Here is a 21,233-nt window from a genome sequence, read left to right as displayed (position 1 = left end):
AGCCATCATCCTTCTGAGCTGCATAAATACTCGAGCTGGTAGTGAATGTTGGGGCTGAAATTTTGTGATGAGGTTTTGTATACTGGCTATCCTGACTGGACTGGGGTATGCCAGGGCTTTGGAAGTGTCTATTGTGGTTCCTAGATGCTGATGTTTGTGGAATGGATGGGGATGGGATTTAGTGAGGTTTATTGTGAGCCCCAGGTCGTGGAGCAGCTAAATTGTTTGGTGAGAGTGGTGAACACACTGGCTGTATGAGTTGGCTTTTATGAGCCAGTCGGCTAGGTATGGAAACACATGAATTTTTTGTCTTCTGAAGTGGTCGGCTACTACTGCCAGACATTTTGTGAAGACTGGGTGCTGTGGTCACTCCGAACGGGAGTATTTTGAATTGATAGTGTTGACCGTCCACTACAAACATTAAATATTTCCTGTGTGCAAGATGTATGGGAATATGAAAGTAGGCGTCTTTAAGGTCTAGAGTGGCAAGGAAGTTGCCTTGTTGGAGTGGTGAGAGGACCTGTTAAAGAGTGATCATGTGAAAATGATCTGATTGTATGTAGAGGTTGAGTGGTCTGAGGTCCAGTACTGGTCTGAGAGTACCGTCCTTTTTTGGAAAGTAAAGGGAATAAGCCCCTGTGCCTTGATGTTGGAGGGGAACTGGTTCTATTGCATACTTTTGAAGAAGTAATAGAACTTCTTGTTTGAGAAGCGTTAGATGTTCTTTGGACATTGGACGTTGTCTGGGTGGTATAGTTGGGGGAGTTGCAGTGAGTTCCAGGCAGTACCCATACTGGATAATTTGTCTTACTCACTTGTCTGTAGTGATTGAGTTCCAGATAGGTAGGAACTGTGATATTATTCCTCCGACTGGAGTGGAATGGTCTGGAGGGAAGTCATTGTTTGGTAGTAGGGGAGGTTCCGTTGTTGTTACTACGACCTCTTCCTTTGTTATTATTTCCTCTGTACCTCCCTAAAATATCCCCTGTTGGGGGATGTTTGTGTAGGAGTTTTGCAGGCGGAGGAAGTAGTGTCTGTGCCAATGTTTTTGGATCCGTCCCTATAGAAGGAGATACGAAAGGAACCTTGTGTAGGCTGAAACAGTAATGCTCCCAAAGATTTTGCAGTGTATGTATCTTTTTTTCATTTTCTATAGAGTAGCGTCCACAGCTGGGCCATACAGGTGTTCTTGATCAAATGGCTGATTTAAAATAGTTGTTTGGACTTCCTGTTTAAAGCCGGAAATGCATAATCATGCATGTCAGCTGAGTTATTCCTGGTGTTAATAGATCTAGATGAAGTGTTTGCTGCATCAAGGGCACATTTGATGGATGCATTTGTAATTAACTTGCCCTCCTGGACCAGCTCGTTGGCTTTGGTCTTGTACTGGTCAGGTAAGTGTTTGATAAGATCTTCAAGCTCGTCATAGTGAGCCCTGTCATATCTGGCAAGTAGTGCTTGCGCGTTAGCTATCCTCCAGTGATTGGCTGCGTGTGAGGCAACTCGTTTGCCTGATGCATCCAGCAGTTTTGACTCCTTATCTGGGGGTGGTGCATCCCCAGAGGTTTGGGAATTTGCACGTTTTCTTGCATTGGATAGAACTAGAGAATCTAAGGGGAGTTGTCCCTTGATGTATACTGGATCTTTAGGGGCAGGCTTATATGTTAATCAATCCGGGGATTTAGAATTCTGGTCCTGACAGGGTGTTTAAATATGTCTGGTGCATGTTTAATGACACCTTTGAGTATTGGCAATGTGTGTATTGCTTTTTGTGACTGGGCAAAAGTGTCCAGTAAGAAGTCTTCTTCCATGGGGTCGGAATGTAGTTCCATGCCATTATATTGCGCAGCTCTATTAATGAGCTGACTAAAAGCTATACTATCATCTGGGGGTGATGGCTTAGATGGGTATGGGTCTGGATCCGGAAGGTTGGAGGACCTGTGGGATCATCGTAATTGTCCCATGTGTCCTGTGGTGGGGCAATGTTGTCATCATCAGGGTCATCTAAGGGATCCTTATTGTGTCCACCCCATCCCCCAAATCATCCTCATCCTGTGGTGGTAAGGGTGAGCATGGAGAAAATCTAGGAGAGGGTTTAGGAGAGTTTATAGGAGATAAAGGTTTAGTAGGAAGGATAGGAGAAGAGTCTTATGGGTGAGGTTGCAAAGTCTCTCTTCTTTACAGGTACCTCAGGTGTGGGTGAGGTATCAGATTTCCGCTTTTTTGTTGGAAGACTGACAATATGGCCTGTTTTAGGGTCCACATGTAATGTTTTTTGTTTCGAATCAAAAGGATCTGGCCGAAACAGTTCTTCCTGCTTGTCTTTTTTCTGTGCCGATTTATTCGGTTCCGAGCGTTGCTTTGATTTGGTGTCTATAGCTGTAGGAGGAGCTTTGTGCTCCTTTGGCTTGAAAGTCGGAGCCGATTCAGAACTTTTCTTCAGATCCAAAGATTTTTGGTGCTTTTCCAGTTTTGAGGCCTTATGGTGTTTCGGTGCCGAAGGGTTCGGCGTTGAGACCTTTTTGGACTTAATGTAGATGTGTATCCCCGATTTCAATACCAAAGGTTTTTTTTGGGTACTGATATGCAGCTTGCTCGGTCCCGAGCTGCCGGAAGGCTTTTCTTTTGTTTTTGGTGCCGGGCCCATAGGCGGGGCTTCTAAAGCTTTCTTTCGGTCTCGACTAAGGCCTTGAGGCGAAGTTTTGACTGAAGCCTTCAGATTTTTGGGTGGGGCAGGGATATTTGTACTCACTTGTTGCCCTGGAGTGATGTGGTCATCGGAGTCAACGTCGTCAGCTTCAGAGACGATCTCGAGCTCTTCCGAATACTCTATCTCTGGAACGTCGGGTCTTCATCGAAAATGTTGTCTGCTACTGGTGCAGCTTGTTGCGCCATAACGTGTTGTCGAGCCCGGCGATCACAGATGGTTTTCTTGGATCGAAAAGAGGCGCAGGCTTAGCAATCCTTTTCTTTGCGCTCTGGTGATAGACAAAGGTTGCAGACCTTGTGATGGTCAGTTTGTGGAAATTTAGCTCCATACTGGGGGCATTTTTTAAATGGAGTCCTTTCCATTAGCCGTAGGCCAAATGGCACCGATAAGCCCAACAGCCCGCGTCGTCGACCGGAATCGAGGGTTTCGGAGTGTGTGCGTCAAAAAGGCACGCAAACGAAAAAATACCATTGAGTAAGATAGGTTGCACTTCGAAAGAGGTTTGGAACACTGTACCGAACCAGGAGTGCAGCAAGTCACATCCGAACCCGATGGCGGAAAAAAACAATCTGAGGATGGAGTCGATGCCCATGCGCACTATCGTCCAAGGGAGGAGTCACAATCTTGTGACCACAAAGACTTCTTCCAAGACAACAACAAACTGCAAACATCCGAGCCCAACACCAGATGGCTATCTATGCACAAGTATGTATTCTGCAGCTCATATGCCTTGAACGGGACTTTTCAGGAACATTATATAAACCTTTACACCGCTCCCCACCTAGATATAACAGATGCAACCACGCACTTTCTCTGGGAGATTGAACTCCCCTCTACAACAGATTTGAACGCTGAGGAATTGGCAGCCCGCTTACATCGGCAGAGATCCGCACTGCAATAAAGGTGTTGGCCCGTAATAAGACTCCGGGCTCAGATGGCCTACCTATTTAATTTTATTCAACTTTTGCGGCGTCATTGACCCCAACACTATTGCAACTTTAGACCACCTCACTTACAGAAAGTAGAACTGCCCTTCACTACTAGAGAGGCATTAGTTACGTCTTTATTGAAACCAGATAAGGCCCCAACTGATTTCACATCAAGTAGACCTTTATCAATACTTAACACCGAATACAAAATAATTTGTAAAGTCTTAGCGCCAAGACTACTTCCCTTACTTCCCAAATTAATACACTCAGACCAACGTGGATTCATACCCAAACGCAGCACTTCACTAAATCTTCGCCGTCTACATGCCCTGATATATGCAATGGGTGAGACAGTACCACTAGCGGGATGCTTGTCACTAGATGTATGTCAAGCGTTCGATACTTTGAGTTGGCCATATATGCTTGCCGTGTTGGCTAAGTTTGGGCTACCCCCAGAATATTGCAATTGGGTAAAATTGCTATACACCAATTCCACAGCCTGTGCGAAGACGGGTGCAACTATCTTTCCTGCATATCATATTTATTGTGGAACTCGTCAGGGATGCCCCTTATCAACCCTATTGTTTGGATTGGCGTTAGAACCCCTAGCGCAACATTTACGTTGTATTATGGCCCCCTATGGCATCTCAACGGGTGCAACAACCCACTCAGTATCACTCTACGCTGTCGATATGTTACTGTATTTTAAAGACCTGAACATGGACATGCAGCCCATAGCAACCGTGTTTTTACAGTTTGGAAACATTTCTGGTCTTTGCCTTAATGGCTCAAAGTTGGTGGCGTACTCCTTGTATGACAATTACAATAGACCCCATTTGCAGTTTGGCCAATTACAGATCAAAGAACAACCTACGAACTTCAAGTTTCTAGGGATACAAATCAACAGGACCAGTGCAGACACTATAGATGTGAATGTGGTCAGGGCTATTAATAATCGTCGGTCACAGGTGTAATTTTGGACCACCTTGCCGTTATCATTGGCAGGCCAATTGGCTGTGTCTAAAGTGGTCATGCTGCCCAGACTCCTATATCACTTTGTGAACCTTCCTGTTGTCCTCCCGACTTGGATTTGTAAAACACTGGATACCTGGTTGTCATCTTTATTATGGGGAAGGGGGAGGCATAGATTAGCCCTGGTCAAAATGCAACTTCCAAGCACTGCAGGCGGTATAGGGGGTCCTGATTTTAAGGAATATTGTATTGTGGAGCAATTGCAATGGGTGGCATGTTGGTTAGCTAACCATAAGTTGTTTGAAATTGATTATTCTCCTGAACGATTACAGCGCGGAACACTACATGCATTGCTGTGCCATGGAGGCGACAGAATGCGAGATCCCCCTTTCTCTTGCATATTGCATTACACTATTGGAAACAGGCGTTAAAATATGCAAAAGTGCCTACCCCATATGCCACTAAATATTCCTCTTTGTGGCCTAACCATCCGGTGTGGAATATTGTGAAATACTCCGTTGCGGAGCTGGACACAGGCAGGAACAGAATCAGTGGGGGACTTCTTTTTAGATGGTAATTTGATGCCCCACGCCGAGTTTGTGCATACTAAAGCAGTGCCAGACACTTTATTTCTCCTACACATGGTGATCACACAATTCATGCGGAGATACTGGGTGGCCGACCAGAAGGAACCCCCTACATTGCAATTATTGCGTGCCATCCACATAATGGGGCACAGACGCCACCTTGTTAGATGGCTGTACCGAGGACTGAGGGGGCATAAGAATACGCACTTAATATCTCTTCGGCAGAAATGGGAAGTGGTACTGGCAAGGGAATTGGATGATAGAGAAGTGAATTTAGCCCTAGAGCATTCCAGGCGGGTGTCCTAAAAAGTCAGGTTAAAACATACAACTACTAATATTACACAGGGCCTACCTCACACCGCTGGCAATTCAGAGGATGTACCCCACTGCCTCTACTGAATGCCCCAGATGTTTTCATCAACCCGCTGACTTTGCTCACGTTATGGACTTGCCCCACATTAGAGAAGTTTTGGTGGGAGGTCACATGGGTCTATCTCAACTGACTTGGCACTCTCCTTGGATTACTATAGAGGCTTGTTTGCTGGGCTTTCTCCCTCTCCCGAAGAAGGCGACTTTACTGCGCCACTTTGCGGGGTTAGCTCTGATGCTTGCTAAAAGACTAATTACACAGTGCTGGAAATCCCGCACAGCGCCGAGGGAGGAGGTCATTAGATGGGCCGTGGCTGAAGTGGAAGCACTTCGGCATGAGGAATATAGAGGATTAAGGAAGAAGCCGTTCTCCCTTGATTGGGCCCAGCTATTAGAACAGTTTAAAGCAGAAATGGGTGAGGAAATGGAAGTGCCCACAACACACTGAATGACCATACAGACAGTGCCAGATTCTCAACTGTATTAGGACTTGGACACATATGTTTATTCCCCTCTTTTCTCCCCTTTCCTCTTCCCTCCCCCTCCGTCCTTCTCCTCCCCCTTCCTATGTCCTCTCCTCCAGTATCAGAGTATTTGCCCCAAAGGGCAACCAACCTGGAAGGGGCGATTGGATAACTGCAGCAAATTTTTAAGGAACGTTTTTTTCTTGGGTGGGATGTATTGAGGGAGGGATTAAAGGGGTTTGTTTGTGGGGAGGGTAAAAATGTATTAAAAGACAAAGCCATGTATACTGTGCCACAAGAACTGGTTTGTAGGTACATATCTAACCTAGCTGAGAACAAATACGATATCATTGATTATAGGATTAATATATCTGTATGGAAATATATATGTCAATGTATACCGGTTATGTAAAAAGCTTTTAAAAGTCATACAGAAATGTATATACTGCTTGCAAACCCGTGAATTTATTAACATTTGTGTTAAAAATATAAATTAAAAAAAACTAGAGACAAATCTACTGTATTAACATTTAAGCTCACCTCTTATTGCCCAGTCACGTTTTCCCTTTTACAGAGGTGTGCTGGGTGATATCCATGGTTTCCTTAAGGGCAATCTACAACTTATTGTGATTTTTAGTGCCACCTGTTTGTCTATACCAAAAATGCTTACAGTCCTTTTTCATGCTCCCTTTAGTACTTAAATATTCTTTGCGTTGCATTACCACTATCTTCCTCCCACGTCATCCAGGGACTTGTAACCTCTCTCCCTTTAGCCACTGGGTTTAGCACACATGAGTAGATCTGGAACTCCTGGATTCCCATTTTCTCGGTTACCTCTTTTTCCTCTCATCCTCTTCCACCATGCTCCTTATGGACTGTCCTCTGCTGGTCCACTCTATCTCTGTCTCTCCTTCATCTAACATCCTGGATTCTCCTTCACTGCTTAACCCCTCTGTCTACCTTCTCTCGTGCTTCTGTGTCAAATACCTTTGTTTCTCCTATCAGACTCATACTATAGCCTTATATACCAATGACCGAGGGCTATACCATTTTTTAAATGCCCTGAAGGGGGAGGGCCTTTAACCACCGGTATAGCCCAAGGCAGGAGGACTAGAAGGCTATTAGAACATTCCACCCAATAAGGGTAGAATATTCTAAATTACAAAGGGGGAAACGTGAACACAAACATCGGATTTATGGAGCTCTGGTCTTATACCAGACATTATAAGCCTGGAGCTACTCCATTATCATCGATGGAGCTCTCATTGTTTTCAATGGATCTACCAACATTCCAATGTTCTAACATTCCTTAGAAAATGTTCCTTAAATGGAATTGTACTGTCAGCTATCTTCCAATATCACTTCCAGTTCACTCCATGAGGTAGCTTCTTTTGTTACCCTGAGTTGTGCCTTGTTGGTGAGGATACTCTACTCAATATGTTTAGCTCAGGAAGACTTCTGAATCCTCACTAGACCTGGCAAGGGAAGCATTATGTGCCCTTGCAGTTTGAGAATAATGGAAAATAGCTTATCTGAGCTAACCAGGAAACAAGACCTGAAACAGTAGGGACTCCCAAAGCCTAAAGAAAACAGTTAAAGATGTGGACATCCACAGAGTGATCTGCCCTATTTTGTGAGGCAGAACCATGCTACAGAGATTTTGAAAGGGGGTTGCCTTCACCAATGCCCATGATAAACAGCCCTATTTCATAAGACTGGAAAAGCAGAAGGCAAGACTTATATGGACAGGAACAACAATTAAAGAGAGAAGGTCAATCCATAGCAAAAAAGAAAATTAGCATGCTTGAACATTAAATCATCATGTGATTCATTATTATAATTAGTAAGGCTGGTGGTCCACTAGATTTGAGATCTAGTGGAGGTGAAAAAAACTTGTGAGAAATTGGTGACAATTTTAGACCAACCAAATATAAATGACCGACTACATCTGGAAGTGAAATCAAGTACTCCTATTTGCTATAAACTGAATATAGAACAGATAGCTAAATTGTCAATCACATGATGGTTCATTGTCAAAACATGCTGGCTCAATAGAAAATTATAATTGTTTGTCAATTAATGTAAACTGATGTAATTCTGACAATCTCAACACTTCCGTTGATGGTGAATATTGCTTCACTGCAGACAATTGACCACAGGAAGCCTGGATTAATTCCGGAAAGGGTCAAATTAAGAATGAGATACCAGAGACATAAGAATAAAAAAGCATCACTTATATCGATCGAAAAGTAACAAAATATACTTTATATGTTTACAGGCACATTACAAACAAACAAGAGAATGAAAATGTTATCAACCAGGACTCAGACTATGTATTCCTTTTTTTTTTTTTATTGAATATTTAATGTTTTTATACAAGCAAGTACATGAGACAAAGCAGTTCACTATATTACATTATACAATGAAAAAAGAAACAATAGAGCATTCGAACATTGGCGGATAAAACAGCCTATAAAACTCATTCATTGAAATTATCTGGAATCATAACTAAATATCTAAATATTTTTACTCTTTACACCACTCCATCAGAGGTGACCATATTTTCAGCCCTATTCTCTTTTTCCTCCGCCATTTAGTCCTATATATCGCCAACTCAGGATTAAATTTAGCAAGTAAACCTGCTCGCCAAGTCTCAAAGGCAGGAGGGGCAGTACTAATCCATTCTCGCATGACGCAAGACCGAATAACCACCATGCAGATACATAAAAATTGTTTTCTTTCTAACGGCATTAGTTCGGATGTAACTCCAAACAAAACTAATTCCCCCGTAATGGATACTACCGAGTGAAGAACTATAGTCAAAAAAAATTCAATGGAAGAGAACAGTCCCTTCAGTTTTACACATGAAAAAATCATATGTGTTGACTCTGCAGCGACCTCCCCACATCTGCTACACGCTGTTCCCACCGAATTCTGCCATTTCGATATCTTACTGGGAGTATAGTAGAGGTCAAAAATTGCCATGTAATGTTGTGCTCTGGAACGCCCTGTAATTAAGACTTCTTTGGCTAATTTGATTGATTCCTCTAGGTGAACTGATTCCAATTCCAATTTTACTGCCCATTTTCCTTGAGTTGACTCCAAATCATCGGGACAGGTTTTCTAACAACAATTTATAATACACGCCGATTGGCGTTTTCTTGTGTAGGCTGTCCATAATAGCTATTCTATCTAAAGGTGAGTTTAGTTTAGTAATATAGCTGTGAATTTGCAGGTACTTAAAGTAATCAGAACCAGATAGGTTAAATTGTAGGGCCATGAAAGGTAAAAGAGACCCATTGGAGATTATATCGCCCAGCCAGCAAATGCCCTTTGATCGCCATCTAGACATCACATTATCTTGCCAAATCGATGGCAAGATGTACGAAGCATCAAGAGGGGTATATAGTGTTATATTCGGTATTCCGCTTTGACCCTTGATTAGTCTCCATACCTTGTGAGCAGTTGAATCACATCTTTTTAAAATAGCTGGGTTCAATTGTTTTTGTTAGAGCTGCTCTGTACTCCTTCCCCGGAGCAAATTCATAAATGGATGGGGAATGACAAGGAGCTAATCTAGCTTTATCGTCAATCACCAATGGACCTATATACTGTATAACAGCAGCCAAATAATAATACAAGAAGTGAGGAATACCCCACCCTCCTCTTTCTTTGTATAGAATCATTTTTTTATACTCTCGTCTATAACTCCATACGAATCTGGTCGACATTCTCTCTAGCTCTTTAAAGCAGCTAGGAGGGAATTCTAAGGGTACAGCACAAAACATTTATAACAACTTTGGGAGGACCACCATTTTTAAGATATTGGCCCGACCAGTTAATGAGAAATGAAGGTGATCTATTCTTTCCAGCATTGAATTAGTTTTTTTTAAGACTGCTTCAAAATTTGTACGCGGGATATCAGACAATGGGGTGCCAATTTTGATGCCTAAATAGGTAGCCTCTGATACTGTTTTGAAATGCGTAAGAGGCAAAGGATCTTCTGCTAAATATAGTATTTGAGTTTTAGAAATGTTCAATTTGTAACGAGAAAAGGAGCCGAATTGACATGCCAAATTTTCTATAACTGGAGTTGTTTTTTGATTATTTGTTGTGATTACTACGATGTCGTCTGCATGTGCTAATGCTCTGTAATTCATCCTAGAAATTTTAACAGGTTCTATATCTTTAGCAGAATTCAGTTTATTTAAAAAAACATCAATATAAAAGGCAAATAAAAGCGGGGAACATGGGAACCCTTGTCGGGTTCCTCTGGATATCGGAAGAGGAGCGGATTCACTTCCTGCTATTTTAATGGAGGCAGTTGGCATAATATATAAAGCTTTCAAAGCCTGCAACATTCTAGGTCCAAAGCCCTTTTGGCTCACCACATCCCACAAATTCGACAATGTTACCCTGTCGAATGCCTTTTCGGCATCCAACAGGGTAATTCCTATGGGCGTCTTTGTCGCCTGAGCCCAGTCCATTACAGCAATAAGACGTCGAATATGGTCTGTGGTATCCCTATTAGGGATAAAACGATGTTGGAAGTTTGAAACTATAGGAGATATTATCTTGGAAATTCTGGTGGCCAGAATCTTCAAGCAGATCTTACTATCAGCATTGACTATGTATTCTGGTGAAGGCTGGTTTTGACAAACCAAAACGTTGTATGCAAAGTCAATAAGTGGATAAGAAGGGGCTATTAAGAAGGGGAAATATAGAATTAAAAACCACAGTGGAATAAATAAATTTTGAATACATTAAATTGCCATGTAATGTGCAAACCTCCATTCACTGTATGAATGAATGAATGAATAGGTGCCACTGCATAGGTATGACTGGTGTGGTTACGTTTTAATATCATTAAGAAAATGGCATTTTAGATGTGTAGTGTGATTCAGAAATTTAGAATAGTTAGTGGGAGTATGAAGCTGTATATTAGAGACCCAAAATACTTCCCTTAAAATAAGGGCGACCCTTTTGGTAATAACCTACCAAGGTAATAACTTAAGGAACAATGCATGAATCACTATATATACTCTCTGCTCTAGAAGATTCACTGGCTATACCCATACGCCTTGAGAGCCTAGGAAAATATACCAGATAGGCTAAAATATAGGTATAAATCTGTTGTTATTGAGCTCATACTCACAACATTAAAAGCAACATTAAAAGTTTCAGAATACAAGGTGTGGTTGGCAAAATAGCCTAGTTTGGCTAATGGCATCCTACACAAGGGTTTTTATTACATTTACTTGCATAGAACTGTAATATTGGAGTTTCTTGTATTATTGTTAATATATTGTATTGTAAGCAATTTTGTCCAAAGGAAACTATGGATTTTACACAAAGTACTTTCAGATGCGTCACAATTCACAAGGCAAAACAGCCACAGAGAAGGGACATGTAGGAAAACACAGTCATGCGTCGGTTCCTGCGTCCACAGGGAGGTGATGCGTCAGTTCTGCTGCACACAGGAAAAGTATTGCGGCAAATTCGGACTGTAGGGGGAAGCGAGGCATCGAAATCCAAGACGTTTCTCTTTTGCAGGTGATATGTTGTAAAAACTTGGTGCACAGGTGCGATGCATAGAAATCCGGAAGTGCGGGGGGGTCGATGCAGCGATAGCAAACAAACGCTGCATCAATTTATTCAGCCGCTGTCCCATGATACATTGTTCTTTTGAGCCGCACAGCAGTGCCTGCGTTGGAGTCAGTGTGGGGGTCTCAGACTTCACAGACACGGTGCACTGAACTCAGGTTGTTGTGGTTTCGTTGGCCACGGGCAGGAGCTGCATCGCTTTCTTCCTTTCTTCCGCGCTCGGTGGCGATGCGTGGAAATTTCTCCCACATGGCAGTGCTGCGTTGAGTCGATTTTTATGTCTTCTTGATGCTTTTTGCAGCAGGAAAAACCTCCAAGGGCCCATAATTGGAATTGGCACCACATGGCAGGTCTAAACTTCCAGCAGTGGAGTTCAGGGATGCTGCAGATGAAGTCTTTGTGTCACTGAGACTTCTTAACAGGAGGCAATCTCTACTTCAAGTTCTTGGAGAATCTTCTCAAGCAAGATACAGCAAAGTAAAAGTCCAGTCCTTTCCACTGCCCACAGACAGAAGCACCAACTTCAGGCCAACTCAGCAAAGCAACACACAGTTAATGGGGCCATACTCCTGACAGCTCTTCTTCTTGGCAGGGTCCTCTTGATCCAGAAGTGTTCTAAAAGTCTGGGGTGTTAGGTCCAATACTTATATCTCTTTTAGACTTTTAAGTCTTTGTAGTTTACAAGTTCCTGCCTTTCCTGGCCTTGGCTCCAGACACATTAAAGGGTGGGTGGGGGCACAGCATTATGAGAGGACAGGCACAGCCCTATTCAGGTGCCGGAGACAGTTCCTCCCACCACTCTAGCTCAGGAAGGCCCATCAGCCTGCTGATGGGCCATCAGCATAAGCAGGGCACACCTCAACTCTCTATGTGTGACTGTCTAGAGTGAAGGCACAAACAGGACCCTGTCAGTCTAAACCAGACATTGATTTCACAGGCAGGAAGACACACAAGATGGTTAAACAAGAAAATGAACACTTTCTAAAAGTGGCATTTAAAAAAAAAAAAAAAAAACTTTAAAACCACCTTAACTTTATTTGGCTAAGGCAGTCTTGGAGAAGGAACATCTATTCTTAGATGCTACATGGTGAATAAGGCTGTTCTGAAATAGAAATGCTCAGGTAAGCTCTTAATTGTCTACAGGTAAGTTCTTAATTGTCTATGGGGAGAGTTCGGAAGTGGGGTAACCTACAAGGGGATAATGGCATTGTCCCACAAATTAGTAACTCTAGATGTGATAACAAAGTCCTCACAGAAGCAGGTCGCAGGTAAGTATTACTTAGTAAATTACATATAAAATAAAGAGGCCACAAGCCACCAGAAGTCAGCCTCCAACACCATTACCTTTTTTCTTCTACTCCGCATTCCACCTTCAATCTTGTCTAAATAACCAACACGCTAGACATTTAGGGGCCGATTATGATCGCGGACGGACTTGCGTCCGTCCGCGATCATTGAGGAGGAGGGGACGTCCGCATGGGCTGCGGAGTCCCCTCCTGTGCGATTAGGATGTGACCGCCAGAGTGGCGGTCACATCCTCTATTTTTAACATTGCGGCGGGTGCGGCTTCAAGCTGTACCCGCGGCAATGTTAAAAATGCACGCATTGCATTTGCATGCAGAAAGAGGCAGGCACCGCGCGGTGCCTGCCGCTTTCTGCATACAAATGCAGGGGGGTACCATAGGTACCCCCATGTGCACCCCCCACCCCCCCCCTTCACCTAGGGGGCCCGCAACGGGCCCCCGCAGTGAAGTTACACATGCTTTTCCACGGCGGAAAAGCCGCCGCGGAAAAGCATGTTTGCAGGAACATACTAATCTGGCGGACGGTGTCTGAGAGACACCGTCACCAGATTAGTGCTTTTCCTCCGCGGTTGTAAGCCAACCGCGGAGGAAAGGCTGCGGACGGAAACCGGGACCCACCAGCCATCCTAATGTGGCGGTGGGTCTTTGGTGGGTCCGCTGCGGATTTTCCGCATCCTCCGGGCCGGCGGTGGCTTCCGCCGGCCCGGAGGATGCGGAAAATCCGCAATCATAATGAGCCCCTTAGTCTGAAACTAAAATGGCCTCTCTACATGCACAACTTCTCTTACAGCTTCCTCTAGTAGAGCAGCACCAATGTAATAAGTTTACGTCACTAAATAAAGGATCTTTTTCAAAATCCTTTTAAAGGCCAGCCCATCATGGTCTCATCAGTCCATGTAAATATACAGGGCCGGACTGGCCGTAGTGCTCATCAGGCGTTTCCCCAGTAGGTTGCAAGGGTGGGGCTGTTTTTACAGCTGTGGGGTAAATATCGGACCCCCGGAACAAAAGCAGCAATGCTTCACATTTGCCAACTCCCCCTGGGAGTTCCTCTGACAAAACTGGCAGGGCTGCTTTGGGTTCCCAGTCCGGCCATATAAATATATCAATTAAATGATTCAAAATACAACAAAAGCAAATGTCAGCAGGACACTTTAGACACAGTCACTGAGAATTCCAGAACAAAAAAGGGCACCCAGATTCCAAAGGTTCTACAGGGCCGAAGAAAAGGTACCATGATTTTTCTCACCTGTTGAGTAATAGTATCCCAAGGTCCTTGCAAAAGGCGAGGTCTGTAGCATTCATGAACTCCCATCCATATTTCATCCAGTGTTAAGGGTCTTCCATCTAATATGAAAAAACAGACAACCTATTATTTATAATACACACTGACATGAGAGTGTGCTGAGTTCAGAAGCATTCTGTGTTTCATTTAACCACCAAGATTGACTTCACTTTGAAATACAACTGTATGTGCAATTAGGTTTCACCGCCATAGATGAATCTTGCACAAACGTCTATAATGAGAGTAAATTCGTTATATGCAATTAAATAACACTTAAGCTCATTAACAGAAGAGAATTTTATATTGGGAGCAGACCAGTTTATCGCTGGTAGACATCAAATCACTATCAGATCACACCCCGATATGGTTGATGGTGGGTCTCACTGACCCACAGAGGTCATTCCCAAAACCGTGGGTAGTGAATGAGGTGGCGTTAATGGACCCAACTTTGAGGGACCGTATTAAAGACACAATAGAAAGTTACTTTGCCAAAAAAGACAATGGCGAAGAGTCTCCCTCAACCTTTCGGGTCGCGATAAGGTAGTCTTTCGTGAGGAACTCATTTTCCACACTGCATTGTTTGAGCGCTTGGCCAAACAACACAAAAGTGAGCTAGAAAACCAGATATATCAAGGAGACACAACATAAAAGGGGGAGTACAATCAGAACCTTAAGAAAACTCCACAGGTGTTGGGGGGAAATATTAATCAAAGAGTCAGCCAGGAAATTGCTCAATGTTAATCAAACCTATTACGAATGGGACGACATGGCAGACAGGCTCTTGGCCCACAAGTTGTAAATGATCGTGACACAAAAGTCAATAATGAATGAAGAGGGAAAGCTGCAAAAGGAAATGGTGGAGATTCTCGCCACCTTCCAAAAATACTATGCCATTTTGTTTCATGCCCAAGATCTAGGTGGGCGAGTATCTCCAGCATTTTACGCACTCAAAAAGGGAGGCAGACTTGCACCTTTTAGAGGAGGATAGCTTGCATGATGAGGTTCGTACAGCAATCAACAGCTTGCCACCCTAGAAGGTTATGGGCCGATGGGTTTTCTGCCACCTTCTACAAAACATATGCTTCCCTGTTGAAGGAGCCCCTCGCGTTGGTCTTCAGCTATTTCTTACCCTCCAAAATAATGACAAACACAATTCTGGCATCTCACCGTACTCTTCTCCTTAAACCTGATAAATCTTTGATGCTCTGCTCAACTTATAGGTCAACTGCACTATTGAACAGCGATGTTAAAATCTTCACATCGATACTGGTAGCCTGGATCCAAAATATTTGGCCAAGCCTTGTCACTCCCCAGCAATCAGGCTTTATGAAAAATAGGCAGGCGAATGACAGCACAAGACTGGCAGTGGTGCTCATGGAAGTGGGGGAGCACCAACACCAGCCAATGGCCCTTCTCTCCCTGGATGCTAAGAAAGCTTTCAACAGGATGGATTGGGCATACCTGTCGAGAGTGCTGGACAAAGCCCACTAGGGTCCCAAGATGAAAACCTACATCCAGGCAAACTACCGGAAGCCGACAGCTAAACTTAAAATTAATGGAGCCTTCACATCGGACATACCTCTAACACGAGGCACAAGACAGGCATGCCCCCTGCCCCTCTAATCGTTGCCTTGGTCCTGGAATCATTATTGGGCAAGATCCAGAATAATCCAGAAAAACATGGCATGAAGGTAGAGGGCAAACAGCACAAACTAGCCCTCTTCATGGATGCTATCTTATGCTTCGTGACTGAACCAGAAACAACAATACCGGCATTGTTTGCAAAATTAGACCGCTTTGCTCAAGTATCGGGCTTTAAAATGAACAACTCCAAATCCCAAGGACAAGAAGTAGCAAACTTGTGTGGCCTGTTACATGAACCCATTCAACGAGGTGGATTCACATGGGCCCAATTGGCCATAAAGTACCTGGGGGTCCATCTACCAACTCAATAGAGAGCCTTAAACGATAGCAACAACCCCTGCTGATCACGGCCCTATTCAAGTATCTGTACAGGTAGGGCAAATTAGAAATATCTTGGCTTGGCCAACTAAATAGCCTCAATAGTCTTCTATATGTCCTGCAACTCTCCCACTCACAATCCCTAAAGCAAAACAATCCCTAATCTGTAGAAAAATGCAAAATGTTGTATACAAGGGCAAATTCCCACGTGTGGTGAAATCTTCCTTCTCCTGCTCCACAGATGAAAGGGAACTGGGCTTCCCACAAATAACGACGTACAAGCTGCCGGCTCATCTGCACCCTTCTCTAGACTGGAACCATGACCCTGGGGGAAATCATGGGTACAGGCGGACCAGGTTTTTTCTCGTCTGTTCCCCTTAGGGATCTCTTATAGCTGCCTACCAAGGCCTGGGCATGCTTTTCTCCTCCCCTGCCTAGGAAGAAAAAACTCTTGGCTCATTGGCAAACCGTATGACATAAACTGTTTCCGACCTACCCATTTCTGCTAACCCCTCCCATTAATAAGAAGGACTCCCCCGGGCATGTCAGAACCTGGCTTCTCTAGATGAAATCAGGACCATCTGTCACATTTGAAAGACTTCTATAGGGGCAATGGACTCTGGACGAGAAGGGAACTCATCAAGAAATTCACATTGACTAGACATGACACATATAGACTCACACAGGTGTTACACTGGCAAGGAAGGAATCCTGTTCGTAGAGCATTGCAAAGCAGGAAATCAGAGATCGAATTCTTGTACACCAACAACATTAGAAACAAAGGTATATCATGGCTCTATCACTACATTTTAAATCTAACTCCTCCTATGAAACATGCATACATGGCGCAGTGGGAAATGGAATTGGATATGGATATTACCGTGGAGGCTTGAAAAGCTATATGGCAAAGGGCTTCTAAAATCTCAATATGTTTACGCTACAAGAAGAATGCTTACAAAATACTGACACTTGGTACCTCACTCCTGTGCATCTGCACAAGATGTTTCGTGGTCCAGAATTGTGCTGGAAGGGTACAAATTAGTTCTATTTTCTCCTACATTCTATTCTTTTTCTCTTGTCAACAAAAAAGGATTTCCCTCTCATCCTCTGGTGTTGGCACATATTTTCCCAATTTTTCCCAGCTTTCTTTATAGTCTTACCTCAGGCATCTTTGATGTATAACTCAGTACAAGTCGCTATGGCCACTTGTACTGAGTTATACATTACAGTCCTGTTTAGCTGTATGTTTCATAACCTATATCATAGGATATGGAGCTGTAAAAATGTATTTTTTTTTACATTTCTTTATTGATTTAAATTAATCAACAATAACAATTAGATACAAACCGCATCATTATTTGAGCTGAAAATTCATTGCTTGTACAGTGTAAACATCTTATCCCAACACTCCCTACTCGCTCGTCCTCCCGGAGTAAAAAAATACTTATAAAACATAACAACAGAGAAAGACCCTCTACACAAAGTATAACCACAGGGTCAAAAAGTGTGTGTCCTTGTTCCTGATAAAATTCTAAATAAAGTGGCAATAGGGGTACTTCCCTACATACATGGTGGACGTGCTCACAGATCCGGGACTTCTGGGACGAAGTTCTCCTCATGATCGGTTCCATAACAAATGTCTCCTTGCTTCATGACCCACTCCCAATTCTCCTGAGAGACTCGGGGTCGAATACAGATTCTACCCCACGATGCCCCACTGGGGAAGCTTTTCTCCCACCTTCCCATTGGCCGCACACTTGAGTTTGCCTCAGTGGTGGAAGCAGCAACAGGCACCGTCACTTAATATGTGTGGAGAAAGATATGGTCAATCAAGCCATGGAAAACTACCAGCAAAAATCCGAGATAGTTACAAAATTGGATAAAATTTGGCGCCCCTTTACTACATATTTAAAAAAAGAGCACAGAACCGGTGGGATGCACATGGCAATGTCCAGGTCTCTATGAGTTTCAGGTGTCTGTGAGAATTCCTCATCCGAAGCTGAAAGTCTGACACCTCCAGCAGGGCACTCATGCTAATTATTCCCAAGGCAATCAGAAACCCACAATACAAACGAACAGAGAAACCTCCCATGGGCCTGAGCCCAAGTCGAATGACACTATGGCCACTTGTACTGAGTTATACATCACAGCCCTGTTTAGCTGTATGTTTCATAACCTATATTCATAGGGTATTGAGCTGTCAAACTGTCTTTTTTTTACATTTCCTTATTGATTTAAATTAATCAAATATTACAATTAGATACAAACCGCATCATTATTTGAGCTGAAAATTCATTGCATGTACAGTGTAAATATCTTATCCCAACACTCCCTACTCGCTCGTCCTACCTACCCGAGTAAATACTTATAAAACATAACAGGAGAGAAAGACCCTCTACACAAAGTATAACCACAGGGTCAAAAAGTGTGTGTTCTTGTACCCGATAAAATTCTAAAATAAAGTTGTTAAAAAAAAGATCTTGCATATCTCTGCTTTTACTGATTGGATTTGTGTCGTTTTGGTGCCAAAGTATTTATTAAACTTTACTCTATTTTTCTAAATTGGTGTGGGATTTTTTTTGTGTTGTGTTTCGACTTTGTTGCTGTTTTTGTACTGCATACATAATATACTAATTGCCTCCACGTTAAGCCTGACAGTTTTTGTGCCAAGCAACCAGAAGGTTAAGCACAGATTAATTTCCTGATTTTTTGCGTTTCACCCTGACAAGGATTGTGACTGTTGCTTGAGTAGGGGTTCGTCCCCCTCAAACAACAACCTAATTTCTAAAAGCTGTTTCCTGTAGTCATACACAAAGGAGTGTTTACAGAGCTCTTGTTTGAGTCGGGTCCACCTGGTTGGGGCTAAGTAACAGAATAAGTTCCTTGCTGACGATCTGAAGAGGGATGATTTGATGAAGGGCCACTTGCAAAAATAGCAACATATGCCCGCACCAACAGATATTATACTAAATACAGCTGCATAACCCCGCTCCTTATTCAGTCAAAGATCTCCTAACAAAACATTTCAAGCATTAAACAAACAGAGGGGAACGATCCTATTACATATGCAAGGATATAGCTGAAGATTACACAGCATCTCCAATGGTAGAGGTGGTAGGAAAATCAGAATATTGCGTATCTGTTTACAGTCATAAAGGGTGCCTGCCAGGAAGCACAGGAGTTTCTAAACATAAAATCATATCCTGATCAACAGAATCGGGACAGGTCAAATTTTTCTCTCAGAAGCTGTATGTACGAATGCTGAAATGACATGAAAGTAGCAGATTTGCAGCACTCACAAGTATAAGGTTTGGGCGCAATTGTAGGAGTTTCTGCGTGGGCAGCATACAAAAGCAGGTAAACATTTACAAACTCAAATTTTTTGCGGATATATATATATATATATATATATATATATATATATATCATGCAGGCAGGTCCCCCCTAAGAAAACTAACAGAAACGTGATCCTGTAAAAGGCAAGAAAAAGTAGGTTTAGGAGAACGGTAAGATGCATATTTAATGGGCTCTAGGAGGAGTGTTCATTTGAAAATATTACATGTGCGAAGGCACATTCAAATCACATTTACACATGCCGAATTTTTAATCTGCCAGAAAATCCGCATGAATAAATATTATACCCAGGAGTACTTCACAAATCTTCGACTGTCAGATTTTCCAGAGTACTGCTGGGGCTCTTTATAAATCTCTAAAAAGGCGCACTTTTGTTACAAGTGTTGCAGTGACCATACAGGTCCAGATTTCTAGCTTTCTTGTATACATGTTGCTATCCTATTCACTCAGATTGGCAGAGCAAGGATTTCCCTTTGCTGGATTCAGAACGGGATTCCCAGGTTTGGAAACGTCAGTCACAGTCAGTTTAATATTGTTTAAAAGGAACTGCAGTAAGGCCTGGCCACCAGTCAAGGTACTTAGATCCTCTAGCACACTGGGCTCTGTGTTATATAGCAGAGCTGGGAAATTTGACCAGCTATTAGAAGTTATGACTAATCCTCAAAAGGAGGGAAGTTGGGTCCAATGCTGACGGGTACTGCGGGCTAGGATTCCTCCTAGGACATATCTGCACAGCAGGAGAGAAAATACAGAATTTTTCACCACAGCTATTGATTCGAAACAATGAAGATGGGACGCTATTAATTATTCAAACAGGGGGGGAGCTCAGCACAGCCTGACAGCAGATGCATAAACATGTGATCTATGCATGCGGCCAGTGGCGGCTGGCAAGTAGGCAGAGTAGGAGGGCGGGCAAATGCGTGTTTGGTGCTTGCGTCCATGTCTGAGACAGCTAGGTTAAAGAAATTTAAAATATGCATGTCTGTCTGGCCATCACAAGACAGCCAGCCAAAAAAAACACATGCAGACTTTAATCTGAAGTGCACAGCTCACTGCTGCCACTCAACAGCAAGGGCCCAGGACATCTGCATGAAAAAATAAATGGTAATAAATTAACTTTATGACAATTTTATTTTTCATCTCTAGGGCTTTCCTGGGGTGCTTTTTTGGCAGTGGGTGATGCTCGTCATCCCAATGGAGGAGACGCTTCTCATGCCGCAAGAAAAATCATGACCTTTCACTCCCTTCCACTTCTGGCTCGGATATGACCACCTCTCCTCAATGAGGAAACCGGAACATCCTGAAGAGACCTCAGCCTGAAAGAAACAAGGCGTCAGGTCACGGACACCGAGGGGAAGACAGCCTTCAATTAAAATGGAGCTAGAAGTGCTAGGTTTAAGATGAGGCTGGTGATACTTTGATACCAGTAAAGCACCTAAAATGAACAGTGAGGGCTGAAGGGATCCTGAGGCACCATGGGTTAAGAAATACTGTCAGGATACATAGTGTCTGGAAGGACGTCCCAGCCGCATAAAAAGGCTAGTGTGAAGCCACCTGTGGTACCTGACCTGACCTGACCTGACCACCAAAGGTGTGCTGCCACCACCGCCATCACTTTTAAGAACACCTGGGGGGCACTGCTGAGGCTAATGTGGAGCACAGCGAACTGAAAATTCTCCTGTACCACCACAAA

At 43.2% G+C, this 21,233-nt stretch overlaps 1 protein-coding gene across 3 annotated transcripts in view; it reads right to left on the bottom strand.

Moving 5' to 3' along the window:
* Window positions 1–21,233, bottom strand: part of ATG10 (autophagy related 10) — a 643,404-nt gene that overhangs the window by 226,314 nt on the left and 395,857 nt on the right. For all 3 annotated transcript variants that reach the window (XM_086960849.1, XM_086960850.1, XM_086960852.1), the window contains exon 5: window positions 14,189–14,286. In XM_086960849.1, the coding sequence (XP_086816975.1) occupies window positions 14,189–14,286 (98 nt within the window). The remainder of the gene's footprint in view (window positions 1–14,188; window positions 14,287–21,233) is intronic.

Source organism: Lissotriton vulgaris, chromosome 3_1 (genome assembly GCF_964263255.1).
Source record: "Lissotriton vulgaris chromosome 3_1, aLisVul1.2, whole genome shotgun sequence".
NCBI classification, from domain to species: Eukaryota; Metazoa; Chordata; class Amphibia; order Caudata; family Salamandridae; genus Lissotriton; species Lissotriton vulgaris.
Note: the sequence above shows the minus strand (reverse complement) of the source record. Positions and strands in the feature narration are given on the sequence as shown.